Source organism: Eupeodes corollae, chromosome 3 (genome assembly GCF_945859685.1).
Source record: "Eupeodes corollae chromosome 3, idEupCoro1.1, whole genome shotgun sequence".
Taxonomy (NCBI): Eukaryota; Metazoa; Arthropoda; class Insecta; order Diptera; family Syrphidae; genus Eupeodes; species Eupeodes corollae.
Genome location: NC_079149.1, coordinates 67,878,649 through 67,893,004, shown reverse-complemented (window position 1 = coordinate 67,893,004; position 14,356 = coordinate 67,878,649). Strand labels below are relative to the sequence as shown.

Genomic DNA, 14,356 nt, shown 5'->3' with positions numbered 1-14,356 from the left:
TATTTGTTTACAAAAAGTATCATAAATGCCTAGGTCAAGACTTTATGGAGAAGGGTTTTATTTACGATACCCTGGAACCAAGCTGATGTATTCAGAATACTGATTTCGTTTAAATTAGATTAGATTAGGTTGCAAAAAATGTTTGTTTGTTTATATTTATAAAAAAAAAACAACGTGAGTGCTTGAAGATTCATTCGAGTAGTATTTATCATATTTCAATGCAAAGAGATGTGAGTAATACTTTTTGCGGTTTGGTTTTAAAGAAAAATTGATGACTCATAGAAAAATAAATAACTCTTAGCACTTTTGTTTTAATTATCTTATGTATATTTAGTCTATTTAGAAAAACACCTAATTGCGCTTTGTTTTGTTTACTTAAAGTTGAACACAGCCTTAGCATTTTTCCTGTTAAGTTAAGTTACCTTTTAACCCTTAATTAAAGAATCTCCAGATTTGATCTTTTTAAACTGAATGTTATAATAGTTAACAAAATAGAACTTAATAATTTTTAAATGATTTTTCTCCATTTTAAACATGAAAGGATAAAAAAAGAATTATACTGAGGGTCTCCTGCCATAAAAATTAATGTGCACAAATTTAAGTTTTAAAATACTCTATAAAAATATGAAAATAAAGCCAATCAATTATGGTACGAAAATTTAATTCGATATTGTACATTCTACTCTATTAATTGACCATTTATTGAAAGATAGAACAAATTTGTTTTTTTACAACTGACTAGGCATAGGTACAGTATAATTAGTACCCGTGACGTGATGGTTTGTGCGAAGGACTGACATGCTAGAGGTCTTGCTTTCAGGCTCTGCTTGTGCCTCCTAAAGTTTTGCTTCACGTGTAATAACTTTGCGAGAAATTGAAAAATCCTACAAGAGTAATTCTTGTCATGGAAAGTGCTTTCTCAATTTCAACTTAATCGTTTGGATTCGGTATAAAACTGTAGGCCTCCTCCATTCGTGAAATGACTACCACACAGGAATAGCTGAGAGTTGAAAGTCATTACGGACTGTTGCGCCACCCAATATATACGAAGTTCGTGCGAAAATAAAAACTCTTTAATTTTTATGGATAAACCTTTTTTATTTTTCAACGTAGTCTCCTTTCAGGCTTATACACTTCGTCCAACGCTGCTCTAGTTTGTTGATCCCTTCCGGATAATAGGATTTGTCCAAGTCTGTAAAGTAGGCATTGGTTTTTGCAATCACCTTCTCGTTTGAATGGAATTTTTTTCCCGCCAACCATTTCTTCATATCGGGGGACCAATAATATTCTGACAGAGCCAAGTCTGGAGAATAGGGGGGGTGTGGAACGATTTGGAATCCTAATTCCAATAGTTTTGCCGTCGCAAAAGCTGAGGTATGAACTGGTGCGTTGTCGTGATGGAAAAGACCTTTTTTGTGGGCCTGTCGTAAAAGTTTCTCTTTCAGCTCGGTTTTCAAACGGTCCAATAGCAATGAATAATATTCACATGTAATAATTTTACCCTTTTCCAGATAGTCGATGAAGATTATTCCTTGCGAATCCCAAAAGACAGTCACCATAACTTTCCCAGCTGACGTCCAGAACGTTCAGCGTCTGTTGTGCTCATATGGCCCTCCGAAAATTTTGAAACCACTTGTAAACTGTTCTACGCAGTCACCATAATGTTTATCAAGCTTCTGTCTAGTCTCCCGAGGAGTTTTGGCTTTCATAAAACTTGGTGTGTATCCTCTCAAGACATATGCTACTAACTGTAAATATGCACCAGTAGTGCCATCTGTCTGATTTTGCAAGGACTTTTCAAACAACCCTCGTGTGTATAATGAATAAGTATACCCAACATTTGAGTAATTAAATTTTACGTTTTTATGGTCGATGTTTTTTCGCAATAACCTATTAATATACAGATGATTCTATTTGTTCTCTATTTACTAATACGAGTATAACTAACTTACACAGGTACCAAACTTATGACTTATCCTAATTATATAACCGTACATACTCTGACAATCGTTCGAATGATTAATATTTGTGTTTGTTATTCATGAAACGAAAACTATTGTTTTCTAAATTCATTCGAATTGCCATAGAATTAAATTTGTAAATAATTAGCCATAGAATCTTGCACAATTTCAATAATTAGTAGATTTGTACGTCTTTACCTCTTAAAGTAAAGATCTAATTGTTAATATGGCTAGTTTTATTATTATAATTGTATTGTAAAGATAACGATTTATAATTTGGTGGTATTGGGATTTCCGATTTGTTTTGAATAAAATTAATTTATACGACTTCAGAGCATAAATTGAAAAACGATTTTGCATTCTGTAATGGGTTTCTAAAGCGAAACTAAGACGACTACGAGTTAATTAGTAACATACTTTGGAATTCAGGATGGCCCCTCTGCCTCTGCCCAGTATGGTCAAAAAGGGTTATGGTTGGAAAACTTGCCAACAGTGCACATTTTCTGAAGAAAGTCAAATTATAAACCTGAGCAGGAAATATGGAACAGGCTAGTGGCCGTGTCACTACATACAGTACTGTGCAAGGCAACTATCACCGCCGATCAAAAAAACAAAAATTCGTACTTATACATATATAAAAGTTGTTCCAATCAAATTTATTTGCATTGCTTTAAACTTTTGTATTATGTTGCCTTATTGTTCATAATTTTAAAGCAGTGATTCACAGTCAAATTCAACAAATGCACTGCGTTTACAAAAACAATAAGGATTTCAGCTTTGCAAAAAATTTGCAACTAGTGGCCATTTCTCTTTTTGTCTCATTTTGATAAAAAGGTTTATCTGATTTATTTTGAGGTTTGTAAGTGAACACGGGTAGCTTCATTTGTCAAGTTAGTTTTAGCCCGGGCTTTGATCGATTTTAAGATAAATTCTTCTTAAATTGACAAAAAAAAATATTTTAAAAATGGCGGGATATAAATATTCATCGAATTTAAAATCCAGAATTTTGAGTGATTTCAAAAAAGAAGCATCCCAAAAAAGAATTTTCAAAGAAATATTCTATTCACAAATCAACAACAAATTAGAATCATCAAAAATGGAAAGGTGTTATGCCATCATAGAGAAGGAAGTCCTCGAAGTACCACAGCAAAAGATGATTGAAAAATAAAACAATTCTTCAATAGAAACCGCACGGCATCATCCAGGGAAGCACTGCAAACCGGATGGCGTGGTTTTCAGATAGCAAAAGACCCATTTATTAAAAAAAAAAATGTAAAAGCTCGTTTGGCTTATCTCAATTGGAGTCCCCAAAAATGGGAAGCAGTCTTGTTTTCTAACGAATCAAAGTTCAATATGCACGGATCGGTTGAAAAACAAAATGTAGAGAGGCCAAGAGGTGTGAGGCTAAATCCAAAATACACTAAGGGACGGTCAAACATGGAGGTCGTTCAATATTGGTCTTGGGCTGCTTCTTTGGCCAAGAAATCGGGCCAATTCGACAAGTGGAGGGCATATTGTAGACATCCTTTGCAACCAGTCCATTGGGAAATGGACGTTCCAACCCAACAATGATCCCAAACGAAAGTCATAGTTTACCACAAAGTGTATTACAGAAAAAATAGAGGTTTTATCATGGCCAACCCAATCCCCCTACCGAAACACAATAGAGAACCTGTGGGAAATTGTGAAGAGAAGAATTGGGAGCAACATTTTTAAGCACAAAAGTGACCTATTTGCTGGAAATATTGGAGGTTCTAGTTGTAAATGTTTTGCACATAATACCCGTGTTTTGTTGGAAAATCTTTTAATAGTATAGTAGCATTTTTCAGGATTAACAAAAACAATATCCATAGTATTAATGACACCGATTAAATTTAGAGTAGAATCTTACTGTGGATGGGTTTTCCACATTTATACGAGTCTCGAATGGATCTTATGTGATTTCGTTCTCAAATGTTGGTACGATTGATATTGCATTTGTTTCTAGATGGCTGTGTTCGTTGAGTAGTTGTACATTTGTAATCATGTGTTTTCTATTGGGGAATAAAATCAATCTATTATTGTTGAAATTATTTAGTTTTGTTTTTGAAAATAGACTGACTGAGCATATTTTGCAAGAGATCTGTGAAACCAACTCCTCCACACAGGTTTTTCTTCACAAATTTTAACTTGACTTCAATTCCCGACGAGATTCGAGTCGAATCAAGCGCATTTCAACTCGATTGAGATATATAAAGAATTGAGACGACCTTCAATCTCGCTTCAAAACCACATGTTAATGTAGTAGTCTACGAACAAACCCCCTCCTTGATGCAATTGTTTAAGTAATTTTTTTTTATAAAGTCTCAATTTCCAGATGTTTTCTTACCATTTCTGGAAAATTGTCCATTTGATTAGTTGTAGTTAGTTTTTTTTTTTGCAAAGTTAATTTTAACTTTTGATTTTCACAAAACTTTCTTCTATTTGTGTGACGCTACAGCTTGTGACCTACAACTTTCATCACATGAATAGAAGATGTTCTATCAATAAAACTAACAACCCAATCAGCGTTAAAATGAGCATACCAAAATACGCATTTTTAGATTTCGATAAATGATATGACCATTACTGTAGAACACCTGTTGATTCGAAGAAAGTGCCTACACAAATTCTTTTCAAAGACGCCTTTTACTTCAACAGAATTTCGCAAGCAAAGAAAGTAAATTTGTTTTCCTACCAGCGTAAAACTCAAAATTTAGTTTCAGTTTATTAGTTTAAAATAAAGTTTTTATTGGCAGTTGCTTTACTGATCTAAGGTTTTGTTTCTTTCTAAATTAAAAAATATTTGCAGATCTACACTAAATCGTATATAGTGAGGTTTTTATTGAAAAAGATTTACAAGTTATCAAAATAATTTAAACTTACAAATAAACTTGTTGAATATATTATTTACCTACTTAGTTTACTATGAAGGAAACACAACTTTCACTTTAAAGGTAACTATACCGTATTTTTGGAAAAAAAAAACAAGTAAACTGACTCAATAGTAAAGTCAGCGAACTCTCATCCGCATGGAAAAAATTTAAGAATGGGTAAAACAACTCTTTTATAAGAACATACAATTTAAGTTCTAGTTTAATTTTGATAAAATAAAGGAAGCAAAAACGATAAAATCACTTAATAATCGACATACGGGGACTGCGGAACACCTTCATGAGAATATACATCTTGTACGTACATATGTAAATAAAATGCAGAGTTAACTAGACATATAAACATTATTGTATGGTGTTGTACCACTGGGCAATACTATAGTTTACAATCAATGTTGGTTAGTCTGACATCTTAAACCCTCTCTTTTGTCCAAAAAGTATATGATTATAAATTATCCAACCTGTATGTGACTCTCAATTTTCCAACCTGCAACCTTATGTTCTTCTGGTATTGGCTTTGTATAAGTTTTTCAACCATAACGACAACTATGTGCGATCTCATTCGGCACTTATTCGCTTGAACACACAACATTTATAACTTATGGTTCATGGATGTTGATGTCACTCAAGTTTCTTATTTTTATTTTTCTAAAGGGTGGTTACATTTTAAGAAACGATGTTGATTTTGAATAAAACACAAATAATTGTTTAGGAAATTATTGTCATTTTGTTTTATTATGATAATATTGGTATCATTTAATTATATATAGAACAAAATCAAGGCCAAATGAAACCCAAGAAAGAAGTCCAACGGCGTCAAACCACATTATCTTGGCGGCCGATTTACATCGCCACAACTTGTGATAACACTCACATTGAGTTTTTCGCTTAAAAGAGACATTGTTTCGTTAGCTGTGTAACAAGTAGCACACTTCCACGAACAGTAGCAATATTTTCTGCGATACGAGCTAAACGAGCAGTATTTTTTGTCGTAATTTTTGGTCATGCAAATACTTGGTATGTCGAATATGGGCGTTGCAAGGCCTTCCTGGCTTGCTTGAACTTATTCCGGTTTTCCTCAGTTGGATTGGCTTTAAAACAACTTACCTTCTTGACCCTAATAACCTCTTTACAGTCGCATCGAACCATGCGTTTTCCTTAGGTCTGATGCTTTTAACCTTATTCGGGATAAATGTTCTCATTCCCAGGAGAATCAAACTTGATTATATCAGCGCTGGCGTCAACGTCACTATCGAGAAAGCATAGTGACCAGTTAAAGATCCTGAAGTAATTATTGAGACCGTCCCAGTTGGCTTTCTGGTTCCCTTAGAAGCTCTTTTTTATACGAGAAATTTACTGATATGACACAATGGTCAGGTGCGGCTAGAGGAGATAGGACACTAATAGTGTTAAAAAAAAAAACAAGTCAAGAGTGTTTTTTGCTCGACCTAACACGTCCGATATTCGAGTGGGCTCGTTGACCAGCTGAGTTAGGTGGTTCAACTCAGCGAAGATCTCAGCACACACTCCTTCGGATGTTGTCTGGCCCGAATGTTGAAGACATTCAGAATGGTATACATTGAAATTGCCCGTAACAAACGATTTTAATGCGGGGATAGAACAAAAAAATTCTTTGGATAGAATCAGACAAGGCATCAAATTCACGAGAAGTTAACACTCTGTCTAAATTAGGGCTTTGATAAAGAAAGCAATAGTGAATGATTTCCTTATTTTCGGAAAATTTAAAACACCACAAAGTCTATGATTTGCATTATGAATTGAATGCCCATTTTCATAATAAGCCTATATAGTTTTAACGCGTTGCTCGATTGTGTATCTTTCCATAGTTCAAATTGGATCCGTCTGAAATTGAGAAATTTAAAATAAAATGCGGAAAAAAAACTTGACGTTTAAGTGTGGTTCACATTCAACATGAAATTTAACCACCCTTTACGAAACATTTAAACAAAAATTTATAACTGCTTGGACAGTAATGTGGATAGATTGTATACAAATACTTTGTGTTATACATATGTACATATTTACATTTCTGTATCTATAAATTTACATATAAAACAAAATTTGCTTGACTGGTTTAGATTGCAACGTTGACTTCACATTCAAATTAAACAAAACAGAATCATGTCCACACGCCCTAAAAAAATGATAACTGCGCAACAAGTTCAGATTCATAAATATAAATATACCTACCTAGATACATAAGTAAATACCTTTTACAAATACACACATGAATATCACAATATCACAAGCTTTATGATGCGTGCGAGTCTTAATTGAATAAATTACTTGCGATTCCAGGTTTAATATAGCCTCCGCCCAATCACGTTTGTTTAAATTAAATAATTGCCTTTATATGAATTAGGTCATTTCAAAGGTCAATGCACAGCAAATTTTCTGTACAAAAATAAATGGCCGACTAGTTATGAATAGTAGTAGCTACGAATGAATTATTTGTACCAAAAACGCGTCGCCCGAAGGTCTTCGTGGGCATTGAACAATTATGTGTTGTACAGAAAATGAATATTTTATATGCATGCCAGGCTTGTATAAAAAAGCAATCTTCTATGACTTTAATACAAAAATTGAATGGATCAAGAGATTGCTAGTTCAAATTTTTAAACAAATAATCATTTGACCTTAGAAGACTGCAATAAGTTTAACTCCAATCATTTGACAGCAACCATTTGAGAATACCTATGTATTTTTTGCATTCTTTTGAAATCTTTCCAATCACTTGAAATCTCCCTTTTTTGAAAGTTCATTACGCACTTTTTTAATTTTGGCTTTAATCGCTTGGTGGCGTACATCAAAAATCGTCAGCGGCGTCTGCACCGACAATTGGTTTCCAAAGTGTATGGGCCACTTTGCGTTTACTAGCAGCGTTTTTTTTTGGGACAGTTGCTTATGCATAAACTTAATTAAAAAAAACATTGGGCATGTTTTATTTAATTTAAATATTATCGCTAAATGATATACGATATGAAGATATGTTTTTAAATATTATTTGATTGAAAAATATATGATTAAATATATAGATTAAGATTTGCCAATGATTAAGCTACCTTAACTCAAACTCAAAAAAATGCTAAGACTTCAAGTGAAAAGTTTAAAAATAAAAAATAAAGCATTTCGATTCACCAAATCTAATGCAGCTTTAAAATCGACAAAAAAATTGTATACTTTTTTGTTTCTGGCTTGAAAGGCTTTTACTATTGATGTAAAAGTAAATTTGGGGTCAGCCGTCGGATAGTTCTTTCTAAAGCTTGCTTAATCCTCCGTTTACATCCACCCAATTTTCAAGCCTGTTAACGAGAATGCCACAAAATATCTTCGCAACGACATTCATGAAGAATATGCCTCGGTAATTTTCAACTGCATTAAGATCACCTTTCTTATGGATTGGAAAGATTGTCAATTTTTTAAAAGGGGACGGCACATCAGCATTATCAAAAATCTTATTAAAAAGTGTATGTAGATGGTTATAAAAAGTAGGGGCTGCATTTTTAAAATATTCATAGTGTATCCCATCTTCACCTGGGACTTTTCCGTCCTTGGCTCTTTGGAGAACGAGTTGTATTTCATTGAGTGATAAAACTAAGTCCAATATATGTATCATCAGTCATCACAAACGAAAGCAAATAATGTAAGAATTCTCATTGCAATTTAGTGATTGCAGTCTTTTTAATTTCAAATGATTGGTGATTGTAAAATTTCAAGAATGAATGCAATCCTCAAGTTTAATTTAATAGAAGATTTAGAATGATTACATTAAAAAAATTGCATTCTTTAAAAAGTCTGATGTAGACACAATTTATACACAAAAATTTAAGAGGGACCTTAAAATAAAACCACGATCTTTGGAACCAATAGCTGTGTCTGTCTTCGAGAATTATTCTAAAACTTCGAGTTTACAGATTCAAATTAATTCTTTACATTTATGCATTAGTATGTCATATCTTAATGGCTGCGTTCAATCTTGTATTGGATAGGGTATCTTGAATAGGCTGATTTTTTGATACCTTGTTGAACGAGTTGGATAGCTGTTTTTAGATAGCTGTCAAAAAATAAAAACAATTTTTCAAAATTGTTGTAAGATAAAACATATAATAGATAATTCAACTGATTCGTCGGACGATGATTAATTGATAGGTGCGTAACAATTTAATAAATAAGAGATAACCCTAATCTGTAATCTATGTTAAATGTCCTCTTTTAAAATTCTATACGATTAACAATTAACTTGCTATTATGCTCTATTATGTACAGAAGATCCTCAAATACAACTTTAACTAACATGTTTACCAACAAATACAAAAAGCTGAAATCAATGTTCAAGTTTCTTGAAATTCAACCATGTGTTGAATCAGCTGTTCAGAAATTCTTGGATTCCTTTTTTGACATCTCAGCTGTTTTTGATCAGCTGTCATTTTACACGTAAAGCACTAACTAAAAGGTTTCCGGGTACCCTATCTGTGTGAGATTGAACACAACCAAAATCATACCTCATAACAAGTACTTCTGTTGAAGTATTCAATTAAAAATCTTATTTCTTATATCTGAAAGAATCTATAAATTTACTCAAAATCTTTTCATTTTTCAGATATGTGGAATTCTATTGGTTATTTTTGGATCACTGTTACTAAATGATATTTCGCTCCACAAAAACCTTAAAGATACTGTTGCTGCCCAACAGATTCCCGTAGCACTTATAGCTATTGGGTCAGTTATTCTCTTGGTTTCATTCTTCGGATGCTGCGGAGCTATAAGGGAATCATATTGCATGTCCATGATAGTAAGATTTATTTTACAAAAAATTACACACAATTTTAAATTATATATTTTAATTTTAGTACTCGGTTTCCCTTCTAATTTTGCTTATCGTGCAAATTGTTGCCTTTGTCTTTTTCTGGATAAATAAACAACAATTTGTAAATTCAATGGGCAAGATCGTTGACAAGGCATGGGAAGAGCGCACATATGAAGCTGACTTTATGGATGCCATTCAAGTTGGAGTAAGTTTCTGTATTTCTACTTCAGTTTCTTATATTGAAAAGTTATGTTTAATTATTTAGTTAAAATGCTGCGGTAAAAATGGTCCAATTGATTATGTAACAACACTATCGCTGCCACGAACATGCTGTGAAAACACTGACTGCTCGAATCCATTGAATACTTATATTTCAGGTTGCAGATCTAAAATGACTGAGTTATGGTCAGAAAAGAGTGAAATTATTAAGATTGCTGGATTAGTAATTGTAGGAGTTGAGGTAAGCTAAAAAAAAATTAATTTATTTAAAAGACGGCGTTTTAATTATTTTTTTTTTTTTGAGATATGAATTTTATTTAAAAGTCGAAATTCGTCCTTTAAATATATTTCACGGCTTAAATTCAAAAACATTTTGTGTAAATGGATTTCAAATGACTGGGACTACAAAGTATAGTTCTTTTGACTAATACCATTGACAGCAGCAGAATATTTTGAGCATTCTGTCAAATCGTATTTTGCAATGGGTAGGTTCAGGCGACATAAGGGACTAGAAAGTAAGGCAAGTTTCTAGCAAAAATTGCCTTCTAATTAAGGCAACTTTATTGGAAACTTGACTGGAAAATTAGTCAATAAAAATCTCCCTAACTATCAAGTCAAGTCAACTTATGTCAGAATGACAATCGATCATGTTTTTTTCAAATAACTGAAAGTTGAACTTTATTCCTATACGATTTATTTATTTTTCGAACAATACGAAATGCAAATTGGGAAGGACTTGTAGCTTGCCCGAGGCTTGGTTTGTAGACAATAATGTTGTTGGTAATTTTTGTACGGTAAACTAAAGGTAGAAGTTAGTTAAGTAAAGTTCTGAGTTTAAAGTTTATGACACTTGAAAAACTAGATAGTTGACTTGGTCAAAATGTACATTCAAGGAATGCAGTTGACTGCAAATGAAGTCCCTTATGTTGTCTGAACCTGCCCAATATGATTTATTTTCACCGTCGTTCATCACGTTTCCAAAAATCTGAATAACTGAACTATTTCGGTACATTATGGAACATTGCTACGAGTATAATAAATATTTAGTTAGTATAGTTTAACATTCGTATTAATTAATTTAAAGGTATTATGACAATTCATTAGTTTTGTTCTGATTTTGTTTTTATTATTTCAGCTTGTTGGTTTTATATTTGGCTGCTGTCTGGCCAACAACATTCGCAACTATAAACGCAGGGCGGCCTACTAAATGATAATATCATGAACTTTTGTACAAAATGCTAGAAGCATTCCAAATTAAATAAACACAACTACAAAAAAAAAGAAGCAACCGAAATGATTGTTTAACGATGCGAATACGATTCGAATTGTTCATAATCGTGTATACAACAACATTTTCTCATTCATTTATAAGATTTTTGATACATTTTTTCTTGAAAAATAAAAATTCAAACAATAAACTTTATTAAACAATAAATTTTTATATATTATGTATGATAAGTTATTACGATAATATATATTTACAATGTTATTAAAATAATATATGTATATGAATTTAATAAGTACACTCCGATAAATTGCATTTTTTTTAAATAGTTACAAAATATTCAAAACGTTGGTTTGTCGAAAAAAGATCTCCACTGTACAACCAGAGAGAACTTGAAGACCGTAGTTACCTATTAATTTCGTTATTTATAGATAGAACGGATAAAGCAATTTTTGAAAGAAAGAAAGGACTTGTGGTTCCAACAGAATATACCGCAAGTGTACAGTTAAAAATAAAAATTCAAATATTCTTAACTCGATCAAGTTCAAAATCGACGAAATAAAAACAACTTTCAGCTGTTCACAAAGATTGTTTTAAAATAAAACATTTAGTGGATAATTCAACTGATTCGGACGATGATGAATTGATTGTTGCGTAACAATTAAAAAAATAGTGTACAGAACACCCTCAAATACAAATTCAACTAACATTTAGTATCTTTTTGTTTACCTTCAAATACAAAAAGCTGAAATCAATGTTAAAGTTTCTTGAAATTCAACCATGTGTTGAATCAGCTGTTTTGTCAGATACCTACATACCCCAGAAACTCTTGGATACGTTTGGATTCCTTTTTTGACATCTCAGCTGTTTTTGATCAGCTGTTATTTTACAAGTAAAACTCTTACAAAAAGGTATCTGGATACCCTATCACCCGAATCCAGGTGAAATGAAAAAGCCCACAAAATCAATGGAATTAAATCCTTCATTGGCAAGAAATTTTACAACAAAAAAAACAATTGGGAATCTGTTTCAAACACCCTTAATTCCTTGGGTCCACAGATTAGAACGGTAAAGAAGTTGCAAAAGGTATGGTTTAATGCCAAGTTTAAAGTAAAACTTCATCGACTATTTCCTTCTTGGGCGGATCTGAATGGTGTTATTAGAAAGGGTTCCATGGGATAGCCTTTATTCAAGCTATTTCTGTTGTACTTACGATGTTGTTAATCTTTTTTAGGTACTTGAAGTTTTATGTGGCTGCCATTCAAAAAAATCTCCAAGTAGCTGACAGCTTTAAAACTTTAGGCACCGATAATATGCTTTTTCTTTTCGGTACCTTTTCTTCAATTTCATTTAAAAGGTAAATCAAGGAGCCCTTATTCAACCTAAAGTACATTACATGTCTTGAAAATATTACAAAATAGAATGATTTGTCTAATGAATCATACTTGGATGTATTTGCTTACTTCGAATCTGTAAAGGATTTGATGTCGATCTTATTCTTTATCTCTCTCTCAATAGGTTTGGTTTTTTATTCTCGTCCAATCTATTCCCTTCAAAGCTCACGTAAGAAGCGTTATTTAACAATATAAACAGTCCAATGCTATACATTTGTGCCTTTTTTATAATTTCACTAAAAAACTTTGATTTAAATTTTTAAATTGAATTTATTTTTTTGAATATCAATGGACGCATTCACAAAGCTAGTTCCTTGCTACGTAGTCAAGGGATTCTGATTGGCTAAATCTAACTACAAAAGTTGTTGAAATTTCCCCTCCGACGTAGTGTAAGAAATACGGCTATAAAGTTAGTGGAGAATGAGTTTGACGTTTCAGAATCAGCTGCTCTGTAAAGACACACTAATTCAAAATGAAATAAATCGTTCAGTATTTAAATACAATAAATTTGATTTTATTGAATTTAAAAACACAAAAGATAAGTTAAAGTTATGAAATCAAAAATATTTCTTATTTTATATATTTGCATTTGTCAATAATATGACAGTTTCAGATTGACTAGCTTTGTAGTGTAGTGTGTTTCATACATATATATATGTATATGGATGACCAATAATTACAATGGTCAAGGGGTTTTGTTCCTGTTCCTGGTAATCAATTTACATTTTTTGATTGGTTTTAAAGGCCTAAATTCAAATCCGACTCCAAAATCACATTAAATTTCTGATAACAATTTTATAAAATTAAAAAAAAACGTAGATATACACAGTTATTCAAAATAATTTGAGTTACATTGACAAGACTAAAGATCATCCTTTGGAATGATGGAACAAAAGTAAAGCTCACAATGGAAGAAATGTTAGGCATCTTTAAGGAAAGGCGTTTGAAGAAAATCTTGGTTAAGTATTGGGCGGATCTTTAAATCCATGGAAATCATGACCAAGGAAACATATTACGATATTTTGAAAGAGATGCGTCCGTGTGTAAAGGGAGATAACGATCTAAATCGCTCTTTAAAGTTAGTGATTTTTGACTTCGCAACAATCGCATCCCTGTGGTGCCCTGAAGAACTCTTTAGCCAACATGGTTTCAACCATGAACACCAACTATGGCGTGAAGTTGAAATATAAAATTAATGGTACATTATTCCGGTAAGTGAATGCCAAAAACTTATAAAGTCTATGCCCGTTCGTATAGAGCCGGTCAAAAATATTAGGAAGGCAACACAAACAATTTTTTTAATTTAAAATTTACTGCTACTTAATTTAATATGACCAGTTAACACATTTACTTTTAGTTTCACACTTACAAAAAAAAAAGAATTTAGTAGAACAAAAATGTATTTTGGAGAAATAAGCGAAATCGTAAATAAGAATAAAAAATTGCACGGTTTCTTAAAAAAATTTTAACTTCTCAATATTCGCTCGTATAAATTTCTAAAATTTTTAAAAATAAGTTGACTTGGTGCTTTCCCTATTATTTTAAACAGCTGCGTATTTTAAAGGCTATCCTCATTCATGGAGTAGTTTTGTTAGTCAATAAAAGCTATTGGGAATTTCCATTTTTATTTCTTTTGAACATCTTTAAAGAGCCATATTTTAAAAAACTGATGTGATAGAAAAATTATAGATCGAGATCGAGTAATAAAACTAGATCACTTTTAAAGTGACTATTAGAATTTGCCTACTACCATTGACAGTTGCATTTGATCTAAATTTCTTTTTTGTTATGGGATTCCCCATGGATAAATGCAGATT

General features: G+C 32.2%; 1 protein-coding gene across 2 annotated transcripts in view; it reads left to right on the top strand.

Annotated features, from left to right (window-relative positions):
* The window catches only part of LOC129952202 (23 kDa integral membrane protein-like), a 28,576-nt gene that overhangs the window by 13,535 nt on the left and 685 nt on the right, over positions 1-14,356 (top strand). The window contains exons 3-6 of one of the 2 annotated variants that reach the window (XM_056064680.1): positions 9,495-9,686; positions 9,745-9,906; positions 9,967-10,161; positions 11,056-11,455. In XM_056064680.1, the coding sequence (XP_055920655.1) occupies positions 9,495-9,686; positions 9,745-9,906; positions 9,967-10,161; positions 11,056-11,127 (621 nt within the window). In that variant the 3' untranslated portion in view covers positions 11,128-11,455. Of the gene's footprint in view, positions 1-9,494; positions 9,687-9,744; positions 9,907-9,966; positions 10,162-11,055; positions 11,456-14,356 lie in introns of those variants that run through there. The other variant, XM_056064681.1, reaches the window with a different exon arrangement.